This window comes from Marmota flaviventris, chromosome 18 (assembly GCF_047511675.1).
Source record: "Marmota flaviventris isolate mMarFla1 chromosome 18, mMarFla1.hap1, whole genome shotgun sequence".
NCBI classification, from domain to species: Eukaryota; Metazoa; Chordata; class Mammalia; order Rodentia; family Sciuridae; genus Marmota; species Marmota flaviventris.
The window spans coordinates 47421123-47433811 of NC_092515.1; the positions used below are offsets into that span (position 1 = coordinate 47421123).

The 12689-nt window shown below is 42.5% G+C and overlaps 1 protein-coding gene across 2 annotated transcripts in view; it reads left to right on the forward strand.

Moving 5' to 3' along the window:
- Cdh1 (cadherin 1) overlaps positions 1-12689 on the forward strand; it is a 75017-nt gene that overhangs the window by 41017 nt on the left and 21311 nt on the right. For both annotated transcript variants that reach the window (XM_027933130.2, XM_027933131.2), the window contains exon 3: positions 7306-7532. In XM_027933130.2, coding sequence (XP_027788931.2) covers positions 7306-7532 — 227 coding nt within the window. The remainder of the gene's footprint in view (positions 1-7305; positions 7533-12689) is intronic.

The following is a 12689-nucleotide window of genomic DNA, read 5'->3' on the forward strand; positions in this document are numbered from 1 at the left end:
CTCTCTCTCCAGGGATTAAACCTAGGGGTGCCTTACCACTGAATCCCATCCCCAGCCCTTTTTTAAAATTTTGAGACAGGATCTTGCTAAGTTGCTGAGGCTGGCCTCAAACTTGCAATCCTTCTGCCTCAGCCTCCCAACTTGCTGGGATTACAGGCTTTTGCTACCTCACCTAGCCTCATCTCTTAAAGATTTGTTCCTGCTTCCTACCCAGGCAGTGTTTACTGTTGACATCTGATTTCAGGGTGGCCATTGGTGAAGTTGTGGATTTGTTCTGGGTAAAGGCATTAGGGGGAGATTAGGAGAAACAACCTGATAAGCTTCCTGCAAATAAGTTTCCTGTCCCTGGGAACCTGAGGGAGCCACCTGTCAACAAGAACTGTGGGTGCCTCTGCCTTCACCAAACCAAAGTGCACAGGAAGCAGGTGGCCCACAGGTGTTGGGGCCACATGTTGGGAGTCATGTTTGTGTAAGGATCCTTTCAATTCTTCTTCCACAGAGAAGCCTCTGGGGTTGTGGCTGGCTGGGTAGAGGAACTCATGCAAAGTGGTGATATAATTCAAAACATTCCTGAATCTGGAGTTTCAGACTTCTTCCTTTATGTGGCTGTCTGAATATCCTTATGTTTTTCTGAGGTCTTGAACTGGATTTCCAAGGCTTCATATTTCCAAGGCTCCTGGGAGAGAGGGACGGCATGTGTACTGATGCTTTGCTCTTGTTACTCTCATTATAATTACTCTCTTCTTAATTCCCATTAACCTCCAGGTATTCATTTAACTGGCCGAGTGTCTCAAGTCGGTTGTCAGTGCTAAGAGACAGGCTGGTCTGGTGGTTAAGTCTTGATGGGTTCAGTGGTACCTGACCACAGCCTTTGCCTCTTCAGAGCTGCGTGACTTGTCCACATTCATTCACTTCTCTGTGCCTCAGTGTCCTCATTTATAAACAAGAGATGCTAAATCCCTCCTTCACAGGATTGCTGAATCTAATAAGGATTTTAGATTGTCATTATTGACATAGTTCTCAGTAGCACATAGACATGTAGAAATAGAGACTCATTAGAGATGAGATGGTCAGTGTTCCCAGGGGAGCTTGAGTCTCCTCTTCAACATGCCCCAGGTTGGAAAAACCCAGAGGCCCACTTATCCATCTCCTCCCATTTGTTAAAACATCACGTCACATTTTCTGATGATGACGGGTACTTAATAAACCTGTAATGTTTACTGAGTTCGTGGATATTCATCAAAGAAGCCCTGCCAGGAATACCCAGTGCCATCTAAGAAAATGGCCAACATGGAGAGAAATTTTGTAGGGGCATCTGTGGGGACTCATGGCTTTGTGGCTGGAGTTAGAAACAGCGCCCCTGACACCAACAGGAAAAACTCCCACTTCGCTAAATGAGGCTGTCTCCTTGGGAGTCCTTTCATTCATCAAATCAAACCTCTTGTTTTTCATCTTCAGGATTTAAATTAGAAACTGAAGCCCTTGGTTTGGGGGTACATAATGGCAGTGTGGCCTCACGAGCCTCAGAAGCTTCTTTGATCTTATACACATAAGGTTGAGCTGAGAGCTCAAGTTCAAATGGTCCTTGATGTCAAGCTGAGTGCAGCGCCCTTGGTTCTGATGAGAGGGAGAGGATCCATGATGGATGTTCCCCTTTGTGTGTGATGTGGGCACAACTGCACTTCTCAGAGACTGCATCTCCCCACTGGTACCCAACAGCTCAGCTCTGGGTAGTTGCCTTTGCTAGTAGGGTCCTGTCCTTACATCCCAACATCTTCAGGAAATCTATAGAGGCTTTTGAGAGTGTCTCAAATCTACCCACTCACATTCCAGTCTCAGGCTGGCAATTCCAAGGAAGGAATGTTGCTGAGTGCTCAAAGCCTGCCCGCCCCAGACCCAATGCTTTCATGAACTTGGGTTTTATTTGTATTTGAACTTCAGTCATCTCTTCCAGAGTTTTCTGTTTAAAGCTATTATTTCTGCCAAATATGCTAGAAAATGTAGGATGAATAACAGCACGAGAGAGTTTCAGCATTTTTTTTTTTTTTTAAGACAGAGTGAGAGGGAGAGAGAATTTTTTAATATTTATTTTTTAGTTCTCGGTGGACACAACATCTTTGTTTGTATGTGGTGCTGAGGATCGAACCCGGGCCGTACACATGCCAGGCAAGCGCGCTATCGCTTGAGCCACATCCCCTGCCTGAATTTCAGCATGTTAAAGAGACTTTCACAAAGTTATCTTACTAGTTTTTATTTATTTATTTATTTATTTATTTTTGGACACTGGAGATTGAACCCAGGGGGGTGCTTAACCCCTGAGCCACATCTTCCAGCCCTTTTTATATATATATTTTTTCAATCTCTCTAAGTTGCTTAGGACCTCATTAAGTTGAATTTGGGATCCTCCTGCCTCAGCTCCTGAATGTCTGGGATTGCAGGCATGTGGGCCTAGCTATTCTTACTAGTTTAACTTTCTGGTGTATAATTTCATACTGTTCTGGACCATCTTTTCCTTTTTTCCCCCTTTTGTTCTTTTTCTTTTCTTTGTACTGGGGATTAAAACCAGGGCCTCTCTACCACTGAGGTACGCCCCCACCCCTTTTTATTTGATTTTAAGACGGGGTCTTAAAAGTTTCCAAGGCTGGCTCGGAACTTTGCCGTCTTCCTGCCTCAGACTCCTGAGTCTCTGGGATTATAGGAGTGCGCCTCGTGCCCAAATTATAAGTCCTCCTTTTTAATTACTGCTGAAAAGTACACCCCCATTTTGCAGGAGGAACAGCGGGAAAAGCCCTCACTTTGGGGTGAATCAGCTCAGCCCCTGCATTCACCATTGTATAATTTTAGGAAAAAGAAAATAGTATTGATGATGCCGTGAGGAATAAGTCAAAAAATTAGACACATAGAGCTCAGGGCAAGGACTGACACCTGGGGAGCATGGATTCTAGACTGCTGAGGTTCAAATCCCAGCTTTGCCACTTGTCAGCCACCTGTTTCTCCATTTGTAAGAAGAAGAGGACACCAAGTATACTGACTTCATAGAATTCCAGTATTAAATAAGCTAATATTTGTAAAGTGCTTAAAATAGAGCAGGGTGTGTTAGTTAACGTTTACACAATTAAAATCTTAATGAACAGTTGAAGCTATTGACTGAGTGGGTAGTTTTTGATCATGATTGTGGTGGTGTGGTGATGTTTTTGTGGCAGAAAGAATTTCCCATTTAGACATGGCCAATGGAGTCTCAGATTTGGTTTCTAGTCCATGTGACCAAATAACAGGTTGAGGAAAGGCCTTCAGACTGGGTTAAAGACTCTTCCATTTCCTGTTGTCTCGCTTTTTGTTCATTTTTTAATTATAGGAATGTTCAAATATACTCAGTCCCCATGTGCTGACGCTCTGGCTTCCCATTTTGCCCTCACCACCCACTTGTTACTGCTGGGAATGCACAGAGGCTAAGCACACCCAGCCTTGGCCAGGGCTGAGGGGAGCTTCCCAGGGCCTTCTGGAGCTGGAGAGCCCCTGTCTTTCCTGTAATTTGCAATTTGTCAGCCCAGAGGATCCGGTTTTACAGAAAGATAATGAGTCTTAATGAATGCTTGGAAATTCAGGTTGGGGCTCCCTGTCACACTTACTCTGTCACTTCTCAAAGGGTGAGGCTTAGCCACCATTAAGATGAGACGCCCCAGCAGCTTAAGTGCCTTGCGTCAAGTTATTGGCAAAACCATTTTCATTTTTTCAGGCCACCACCCTCGGCAAGTCTAATCATGCTTGTCTCAACTTTCACTGCCCAGATTTGGACGAGCTAGAGAAAGGAATCCAGGGCAACCCTTGTTCACTGCTTACAACACAAGCCCCCAAACAGAGCCTAGTTGCGCCATTACTTACGCTGGTGGTAGGTGAGGGTTCTTTGAAAAGCATCTTGCTTTTATAATTTGAAAAGAAGTTCCTACTATAGACTTAAAGGGGGGGGGGGTGTCTTCCCATCCTTTAATGACTTGGCATTTCTTCTCTTGTTTCTATTGTCATTTTGTGGCTATTCTGTGCATTTAGAAAAGACTCCTGTTTTGCCTGTCCAGAAGCACACAAACTATCATCTCTTGCACTGCTCTGCAGCAGTGTCACTGTTTTGTTCATCATCACAAAATTCTGAAGGCGTAGGCTCACCAGCAGTGGTATCCTTCATGTTACAATAGAAAAAACTGATGCTCAGAGAAGTTGAGCCATTTGCTTACGGCCACCCAGCAAAAAGATGGCAAAATCTGGGTTTATAATCCAGTGGCAACACTCTAAGTTTCACTTTTTTTTTTTTTTTTTTTGAGACAGAGTCTCGCTATGTTGATTAGGGCCTTGCTAAATTCCTGAGGCTGGCTTTGAACTTGCAATTCTCCTGCCTCAGCTTACCAAAAGGCAATGAACTTATTTATATAAAGATCCTTGCAACATCAGTTCCCAGTCCCTGGTGACAAGGGCTATCTTGCAGGTCCAGGTCAGCCTTCTCCCAGGAATTTTTATGACTGGCTGTGGGTAAGGAAGGGCAGTTCAGAAAGACCTTTTTAAAATTGTTTCCTCTTAAGTGCCTTTGGCTCAGTATTCATGTCAAAGAAGCATATTTTGGGGTGATATTCTGGTTGCCTTCAAGGCCCAGTTGTGGCTCCAGTTAGTATAACTAGCTGTTTACTAGTATGAGATGTCAGGTAATTTCTTAACTTCTCAGCCTCGGTTTCATTTTGAAAATGGGGATAATCACAGTATTGCTCTTCTCTCCCCCAAACATCCAAGGTCTTAATTTTCTCTGGCAAGAGCAGGAAAATGAAGCAAGGGCTTCAGACATGGTTGCAAGGGTGTCCCCTGGTGGAAGAAATGGGAACTGCAGCCCAGGAATCCTGGGCAGCTTTGGGGCTTTCTGACCTCCTGAGCATAGAGGTATCTAGCCTTATAAAGTAGGCCTGACAGCAGGAATTTGTATAAAACAACGCTTGGATAAAATAGAAATGTCATTGGATGGAGGAGGGAAGATTATTTGAAAGAGAGGAAAACAGGCTAACTTCTACGTTTTCCTGGGATGAACTGTCTTTGACTGTTGCCTCTGCCTAAGAGGTTCTTTGTTATGTTTTTCTTTTTCTTTTTAAATTTTATCTGTTTATTTAGAAATTTCATATGTATGTATATATTTGCATCTATGTCTGTCTGTCTACCTAGCTATATATCTCACTGTGCCTAGGCTGGCCTTGAACTTCTAGGCTCAAAGGATCCACCTACCTCAACTTCCCTACTAGCTTGGGACCACAAGTGTGTGCCCCCTTGCCCAGTCTGGAAAGCTGTTGATCTTGAGCTAGGTTTGTTGGAAGGCTGACTCTTCAGGTTTCCACTTACATACCCGCATGAGAAAGACCCACATTTATCATCTGATGTAAGAGATTATCTTCCCCAACCTCATCCCCTCCCCTTCACTCTTCTATCACCCTCTTTTATTTCAATTCCTTTGTATCTATCACTTATCAATCCTTGAATTTTTTGGTTTCTGTGTTGTCCTTTCTTCCTCAATGGCATAAGCCCCAATGGCAGCAGGCGCCTTATTTATCTTGTTCATGTTTTGTCCTTAAGAGTCTTAAGACAGGACTACGGATGTGGCTCAGTGGCAGAGTGCTTGCCTAGCATGTGCAAGGTACTGGATTTGATTCTCAGCACCGCATATAAGTGAATAAAACAAAGGTCCATCGACAACTGAAAAAAAAAAAAATTGAGTGAGCCCAGGACAATGTCAGGCATATAGCTTGATGGAGACTTGTTGAATGAGTTCTTTGGGACTCTGATATTTCATGTAGAAATTTTTTTACCACAGTTTACCCAGCTTTGGAGAGTAATGCTTTTTAAAGTTTTAGTACTTTAGTAAATGTAAAACTTCAAGTAGTTTTTCCTCTAAGCCATTCATCATAGCACTCTGCCATCCAAGTAGTCCTTCTTTTCCTTTTGCATTTGTCTTAACACCCTTTATGATCAGGATGAAGATCTTTTCTGTGAAACCTTCATTACCTCCTCTGGACAAGGACCAGTTTCTCTTCCATGCCTCATATTGCAAGTAGGAATCAGCTCTCTGTTTCATATCATAAACTTATAATCAGCACTCAATAAATATTCACTATTATCAATTTTTTTTTATATAATACTGGGAGCTAAGTCAGTGATTAGTCAAAGCTATGCTTGCTTTAAATTTTTTTTTTAATAAACTTTAATATTTGTTATGTGCCAGGCACTATTCTATATGTCTTCAAGTAACCCTACTATGTAATTGCTATTGTTGCTTTCATGCCACCAGATGGGTAGATTGAATCACAAAGGGGTTAAATAACTTGTTCAAGGTCACAGAGCTAGTAAGTGGCAGAGGTGGGACTTGAACCCAGGTAATTTGGTATGGAGTCTACTTTCTTTTATTTGATTGTTTTTGTGATATTAGAGATTGAATTCAGGGTCTCACACATGCTGGGCAAATACTCTACCACTTAGCTACACCCCGAGCCCTTTTTACTTAATTTTGAGAGAGAGTCTCAATAAGTTGCCCCAGCTACCCTTGAACTTATGACCCTCCTGCCTCAATCTCTTGAGTTAGTCTACTTTTTTTTTGGTACCAGGGATTCAACCCAGGGGTGCTTAACCACTGAGCCACATCCCCAGCCCTTTTTGTACTTTATTCAGAGACGGGGTCTCACTGAGTTGCTGAGGCTGGCTTTGAACTCGTGATCCTCCTGCCTCAGACTTCCAAGCTGCTGGGATTACAGGAATGCGCCACTGTACCTAGCTTGGAGTCTACTCTTAACCATTATGCTATACTGTCTCTCTTAGCATCTGCCGATGTTTGTTGAAATGGATACTATTCATTTAAATGGAGGCTATACACAGCATCTCACTGTACCTTGGTCTCCAACTTGTGGAGTCTGTAGGTATCCTATCTCAAGTCATTTTAGTGATAGGTTTTCACACTGGCAAAAGCCATCCAAAGAAGGTGCCCTTTTTTGGTTATCATTACTGAAACAGAAAAGCTACTTTCTAGATTAGATATTGTTTTCACTTGACAAAACAGTATGAGGAAAAAAACAAACCACAGTGAGCAGTTGTCCTGTAATTGCGAATGAAGAATTGAATGACAATATTGATTCCAGGGACAGCTTTGTTGTGTCACCCGGTGATGGTTTTGCTTCTGTTTTACGTGAGTTGCGCTTTTGTGGGTGAATCCAGTTTGTTTTTTGGAGAAGATTGTCTTCAATCTGCCCTAATCCTAATTTCCTAATCACTGTGATTTCTGCCCTGCAGTGAGTTTTGAAGGATGCACGGGTCGACCAAGGTCAGCCTTCTTTTCTGAAGACTCTCGATTCAAAGTGGGCACAGACGGTGTGATCACAGTCAAACGGCCTCTACAGCTTCATAGACCAGAGACGAGTTTTATGGTCCATGCCTGGGACTCCTCCTACAGAAAGCTGTCTACCAAAGTCACGCTGAAGGCAGTGGAGCACCACCGTCACCGGCGCCACCACCATCATGTACGTAGGGGTGTACCTTAGAAGTCACACACGTTTGATCTGCTATCGAATTCGGGTTTCTCAGCCCAGGAGGCACCATTGGTATTTGGGGCTGGCTAATTCTGGGGGAAGAGGCACTGTCCTGTGCACCATGGGATTTTGAGCAGCATTTCTGGCCATACCTAGATGCCAGAAGCACCTCTGTTGGTGTTGACAACCAAAAAAATACTTTCAGATACTGCCAGGGGTCCTTTGGGGTAGAGGGTTACAAAATCACCTCCAATTGAGAGGACTTTTTGTTAAACTGAACTACCTCTTGTTGGATTTGGGGGCTTGTTATTAGGTTGTGGGGGTCAGGTAGTACAGAAGAGTGGGTAAAAGCATGGACCCTGTATGGGGTTGAATCTGCCTGCCATTGGTCACCCAGGTAACCTTGGAGGAGTCACTTAACCTGTCTCCGCTTGATTTTTCTTACTTGTGAAATGAGGTTAAGGAGGACTAAATGAAATACATGTAAAACGTGAAGAATATGCTAGGCATGTGCACCTGTATCCATGGGGAATTGGTTCCCAAACTCCCCCTCACCTCGCTGCTCAAGTCCCTTATATAACATGGCATAGTATTTGCATATAACCTACACATATTCTCTGTATTCTTTAAAATCTTCTCTAGATTACTTACAATACCAAATACAATATAAATTATTCTTACACAATCTGTACGTGTTCAATACAAACACAATTTTGGTGGAGAGGGTACTGGCAATTTTACCCCGGGATGCCTTACCACGGTGCTACATCTCTAATGTCCCCCTTGCCCCCAACCTGCTATTTTGAGACAGGGTTTTGCCAAGTTGCTCAGCTGGACCTTGAGCTTTTCCTGCCTCATCCTCCTGAGTTGCTAAGATTACAAGCCACCATGCTCAGTGGGGTGTTTTTTTTTTTTTTTTGGAGGGGGGGAGGGGGAGAGTAGGTATTGGGGAGTGAATGAACCCCTGATGCTTTGCCACTGAGCCACATTCCCAGTCCTTTTTATTTTTTATTCTGAGACAGGTTCTCACTAAGTTGCTTAGGGCCTTACTAATTTGTTGAAGTTGGTTTTGAACTTGTGATCCCTCCTGAGTTGCTGGATTTTAGGCTGGCAACACCATATCTGACAGTTTTTTTGTTTGTTTGTTTGTTTTTTTAACTTTTGATCCATAGTGATTGAATCCATAGATATAAACCTGCAGATATGTAGGGCTGACTAATAGGTACTTGTTACTCGATAGCTTTTATTGTTTTCCTCCCGGAGGCAGAGTAAATGAGAGGTGGATTCTCTGATCATTTGCTCTAGGTGTTTCTTGTGGGGGCATCTTTACAAAGAATAGGAGGAACCAGTGGAAGCATATGCCCCACTGAACTGTCACTTGCCCAGGATCCTTCCCCATTTCGTTTGCTGTGCATGGCCATTAGCTCTGGTGCATATCAGGAGCCCTGTAAGTATCGAATGGCCAGATAGATGGGATTGGCAATGAATGGAAGGATGTACGTCTGCCTAGGTTCTTGGCAAGAATGTTTCTGGAGGGTGTTATCAAAAGCCAGATGCCTTCCCTAGCTTTGAAACTCCTCCCACAGCGCTTCCTACCAAAATGTGTCTCTGGAGGAACATTCTAGTTGGATCCTGCTTACTGTCTCGGAAAGTTGGACTATACCATAAGTGCCAAAGCCTTTAAGAGTACGTCCTGTTTTCCTCCCTGAGGACTCTTGAGGTTCTTGGTACTTAATAGTCTTCTTGATAGAGTTAATTTTTCTCCCTAGTGAATCATCAGAAAAATGAGGAAATTAGTAGAGCTACGTTAACATGACTCCTTGCCTTCAGTCTCCAGTTGGCCTGGCATTCACAAGAATAAGTTCAGCTCAATGAATTCTTGCTAGGCAGCTACCTGTGAAAGCGTCTCACCACCACTGAAACAGTTTTGAACTTTAACTTGGTTCTTCTTTAACTTTCCATCTTCACCTCAGCCAACTTTGCCTCTTCTTCTTCTGCTGTTGTATCAGGAGTTAGTTCAAGTATACAAAATATAAAACTGCAAATTACAGTGTTTTTTTTTTCCCCCAAATACTCTTTTAAGTTAAATAAGTCCAAAGGTAAGCTATGCCTAGTGTAGGGACTCAACAGTCATCAAGAACCCAGGTTTCTCCTCTCCTCTCCACTTTGCTGCCCTCAGCACATGGATTGTATTCTCACGGTTACCTCATGAACCAAAAATGGCTGCTGTAGCTCTAGTCAGCCTCCTGTCTCAGCCTCCTGAGTAGCTAGGATTATAAGTCATGTACCACCACACCTGACAGCATTCTTTATTCTATGTGATAAGAAGAAGAAAGGAACTAGAGGTATAAGCTCAGTAGTAGAGTACTTGCCTAAATATGCAAGACCCTAGGGTCAGTCTCAATCCCTCATACCACACCCCGACCTCTCGAAAGAAAGAAAAGAGAAAGAGAAGCACGAAAGTGCATTATTTTTTAAGTTATCTGCCTTTTTTTTTTTTAATTGGTTGTTCAAAACATTACAAAGCTCATGACATATCATCTTTCATACATTTGACTCAAGTGGGTTATGAACTCCCATTTTTACCCCAAATACAAATTGCAGAATCACATCGGTTACACATTCACATTTTTACAAAATGGCATATTAGTGACTGTTGTATTCTGCTACCTTTCCTATCCCCTACTATCCCCCCTCCCCTCCCCTCCCATCTTCCCTCTCTACCTCATCTGGTGTTGTTCAATTCTCTCCCTTGTTCCCCACCCCCTTTCCCCTCACAACTTCTTATATGTAATTTTGTGTAACATTGAAAGTTATCTGCCTTTTAAGCAACCCTTGTGGAATTCTGAAGCAGTACTTCTAATGTATCACATTAGCTAGAACTTAGCCTCATGGCCACACCTGGGTACAAGTGTAACTTTTTACAGAGATGTAGTTTTTTTCTGTGGGTACATTGCTGGGTACAAATTGAGATATATACTACAGAAAAAGAGTTTTTGGTTTGGTTTTGTGTTTAATAAGAAAGGGAGAATGGGTATTGGAGTAGTAGCAAACTCCGTCATAACTGTCTTGACTTTCCTTTTGTTTTGTCTCTGGTTTAAGGGACCCCTGTGGATCCAGTACTGGGGATTGACCTATGATGTAGGTACTGATATCACCCCCATTTTGGATATTAGGAGACAGATACAGAGAAGTCAAGTGATCTGTCCTGAACAAGAAGGTGCCATAGTGAGGATTCAAAGCCCAGCAGCCTAGACCCAGAGCCTGCTTTTGGCCCTGGTTGGCCTGCCTCTGTGGGAGACAAATGCAAGGATTGGCAGGACAGAGGAGGGGTGTATGCTGTGTTAAGAAAAGGGGCAGCAATCTTACTTGACTCCTGTCCCCAGTACTGGGGATTGACCTTGTAGCATTGTGCATGCTGGGGAAGTGCTCTACCCCCAAATGACACCCCCAACCCCTCTTACTTCATTTTAATTTTGTATTACAATAGATCTAACTTTCTAGTTCTTTCACTTAATTCAAGTGGGTTTTTGCAGTTTGGTAGCCTGCATGTTCAGTATGAAGAAGAGGCACTTTTCCCTTTAATTTCACACCTGAAAATGTTAATCCTATGTGTAGCCAGCACAGGGTTCCTCACTATTTATTATCATCATCTGAAAGCGTTTTGCAATCCTGATGTTAGCAAGGCATGATCTCTGTCTTCCTTTTCTGTCTGGCAAATGGGTTTGCATTCATTCCTCAGTTCCTTGGCTGTAAGCAATGATCATTTTAAAGCCTAGGGCATGCTGTCAATGGTCAGTATCTTGCATCATTTCTGTTGGATTCCCAAAATGCCACAACTCAGTGTTTTTTTTAGCCAGTCATTTATTGAGCATTTACTATGTGTCAGGTGCTATTTCAAGTACTTTACATGTACCATTATTTCATTTAATCCTTCCAGTGACCTATGATGTAGGTACTGATATCACCCCCATTTTGGATATTAGGAGACAGATACAGAGAAGTCAATTGATCTGTCCTGAACAAGGAGGTGCCATAGTGAGGATTCAAAGCCCAGCAGCCTAGACCAGAGCCTGCTTTTGGCCCTGGTTGGCCTGCCTCTGTGGGAGTAAAATGCAAGGATTGGCAGGACAGAGGAGGGGTGTATGCCCTGTGCATGCATGATTGTGGAAGTGCCCTGGGGACTGTACCTGGGTGTGTCTCATTTATCTTTTACATCTTGAGTCTTAAAAAAAAAAAAGCCAGGAAATCTGGCTTGAATCAAACTTGGCAAACAGTGATCAGGGAATATGAGTGAGCACCCTTCTGTGGAGGGAGGAAGGTAGAATTTTCCATTGGAAACTCACTAGTCATTTTAAAATACTTCAACATCTAGGCATGGCGGCACATACCTGGCAATCCCAGCAACTCAGAAGGTTGAGGCAGGTTAGAGGTTAGCCTCAGCAACTTAGTAAGTTACAGGTTAGCCTCAGCAACTTAGTAAGCCCCTGTATCAAAATAAAATAGAAAGAACTGGGATATAGCTCAGTGGTAAAGCACCCCTGAGTTCAATCTAGTATAAATAACAATAGCAAACTTAAAACAATTTGGGAGATATTCCCCCCCCCCCCCCTTCAATTCTCCTATTATCCTGATTGTGCATAAAGTTATCTTTATTGCACAAGAAAACTGTTCAATATGAGTCTCAAAGGGTGTTTTGGTGCTTATCCTAACAGCTTCTGTTAGAGCAAATGGAAACTTTATAGATATAGCACAGTGAGATTGAGAGATTTATATTCATCACAAAGTAATTCTTAGTGGCAATTTCCCAAACTTGTTTTGGCAGATCAACTTTGGGGAACTATATCCCTGGGAAAAACATAAAAGAAAGGAAATTGAAAACACTTGCATATTTAGTTATTGAATAAACTCTGATATTAAATCACTAGACTGTAATGTTTCTATAAAAATGACATATATTACATAGACTTGAAATAACTTAAATGATAATCTCAAATGTCAAACTATAGTTATGTATTCATAATGATTATTTGCATTATGGACACTAAGAAGGATCAAAATAGAACATAGTGTTTATTATATGGTTGTATTAGTCAGCTTTCTATCCCTGAGGATGGAAAGAAAATACCTGAGGCGATAAACTTATAA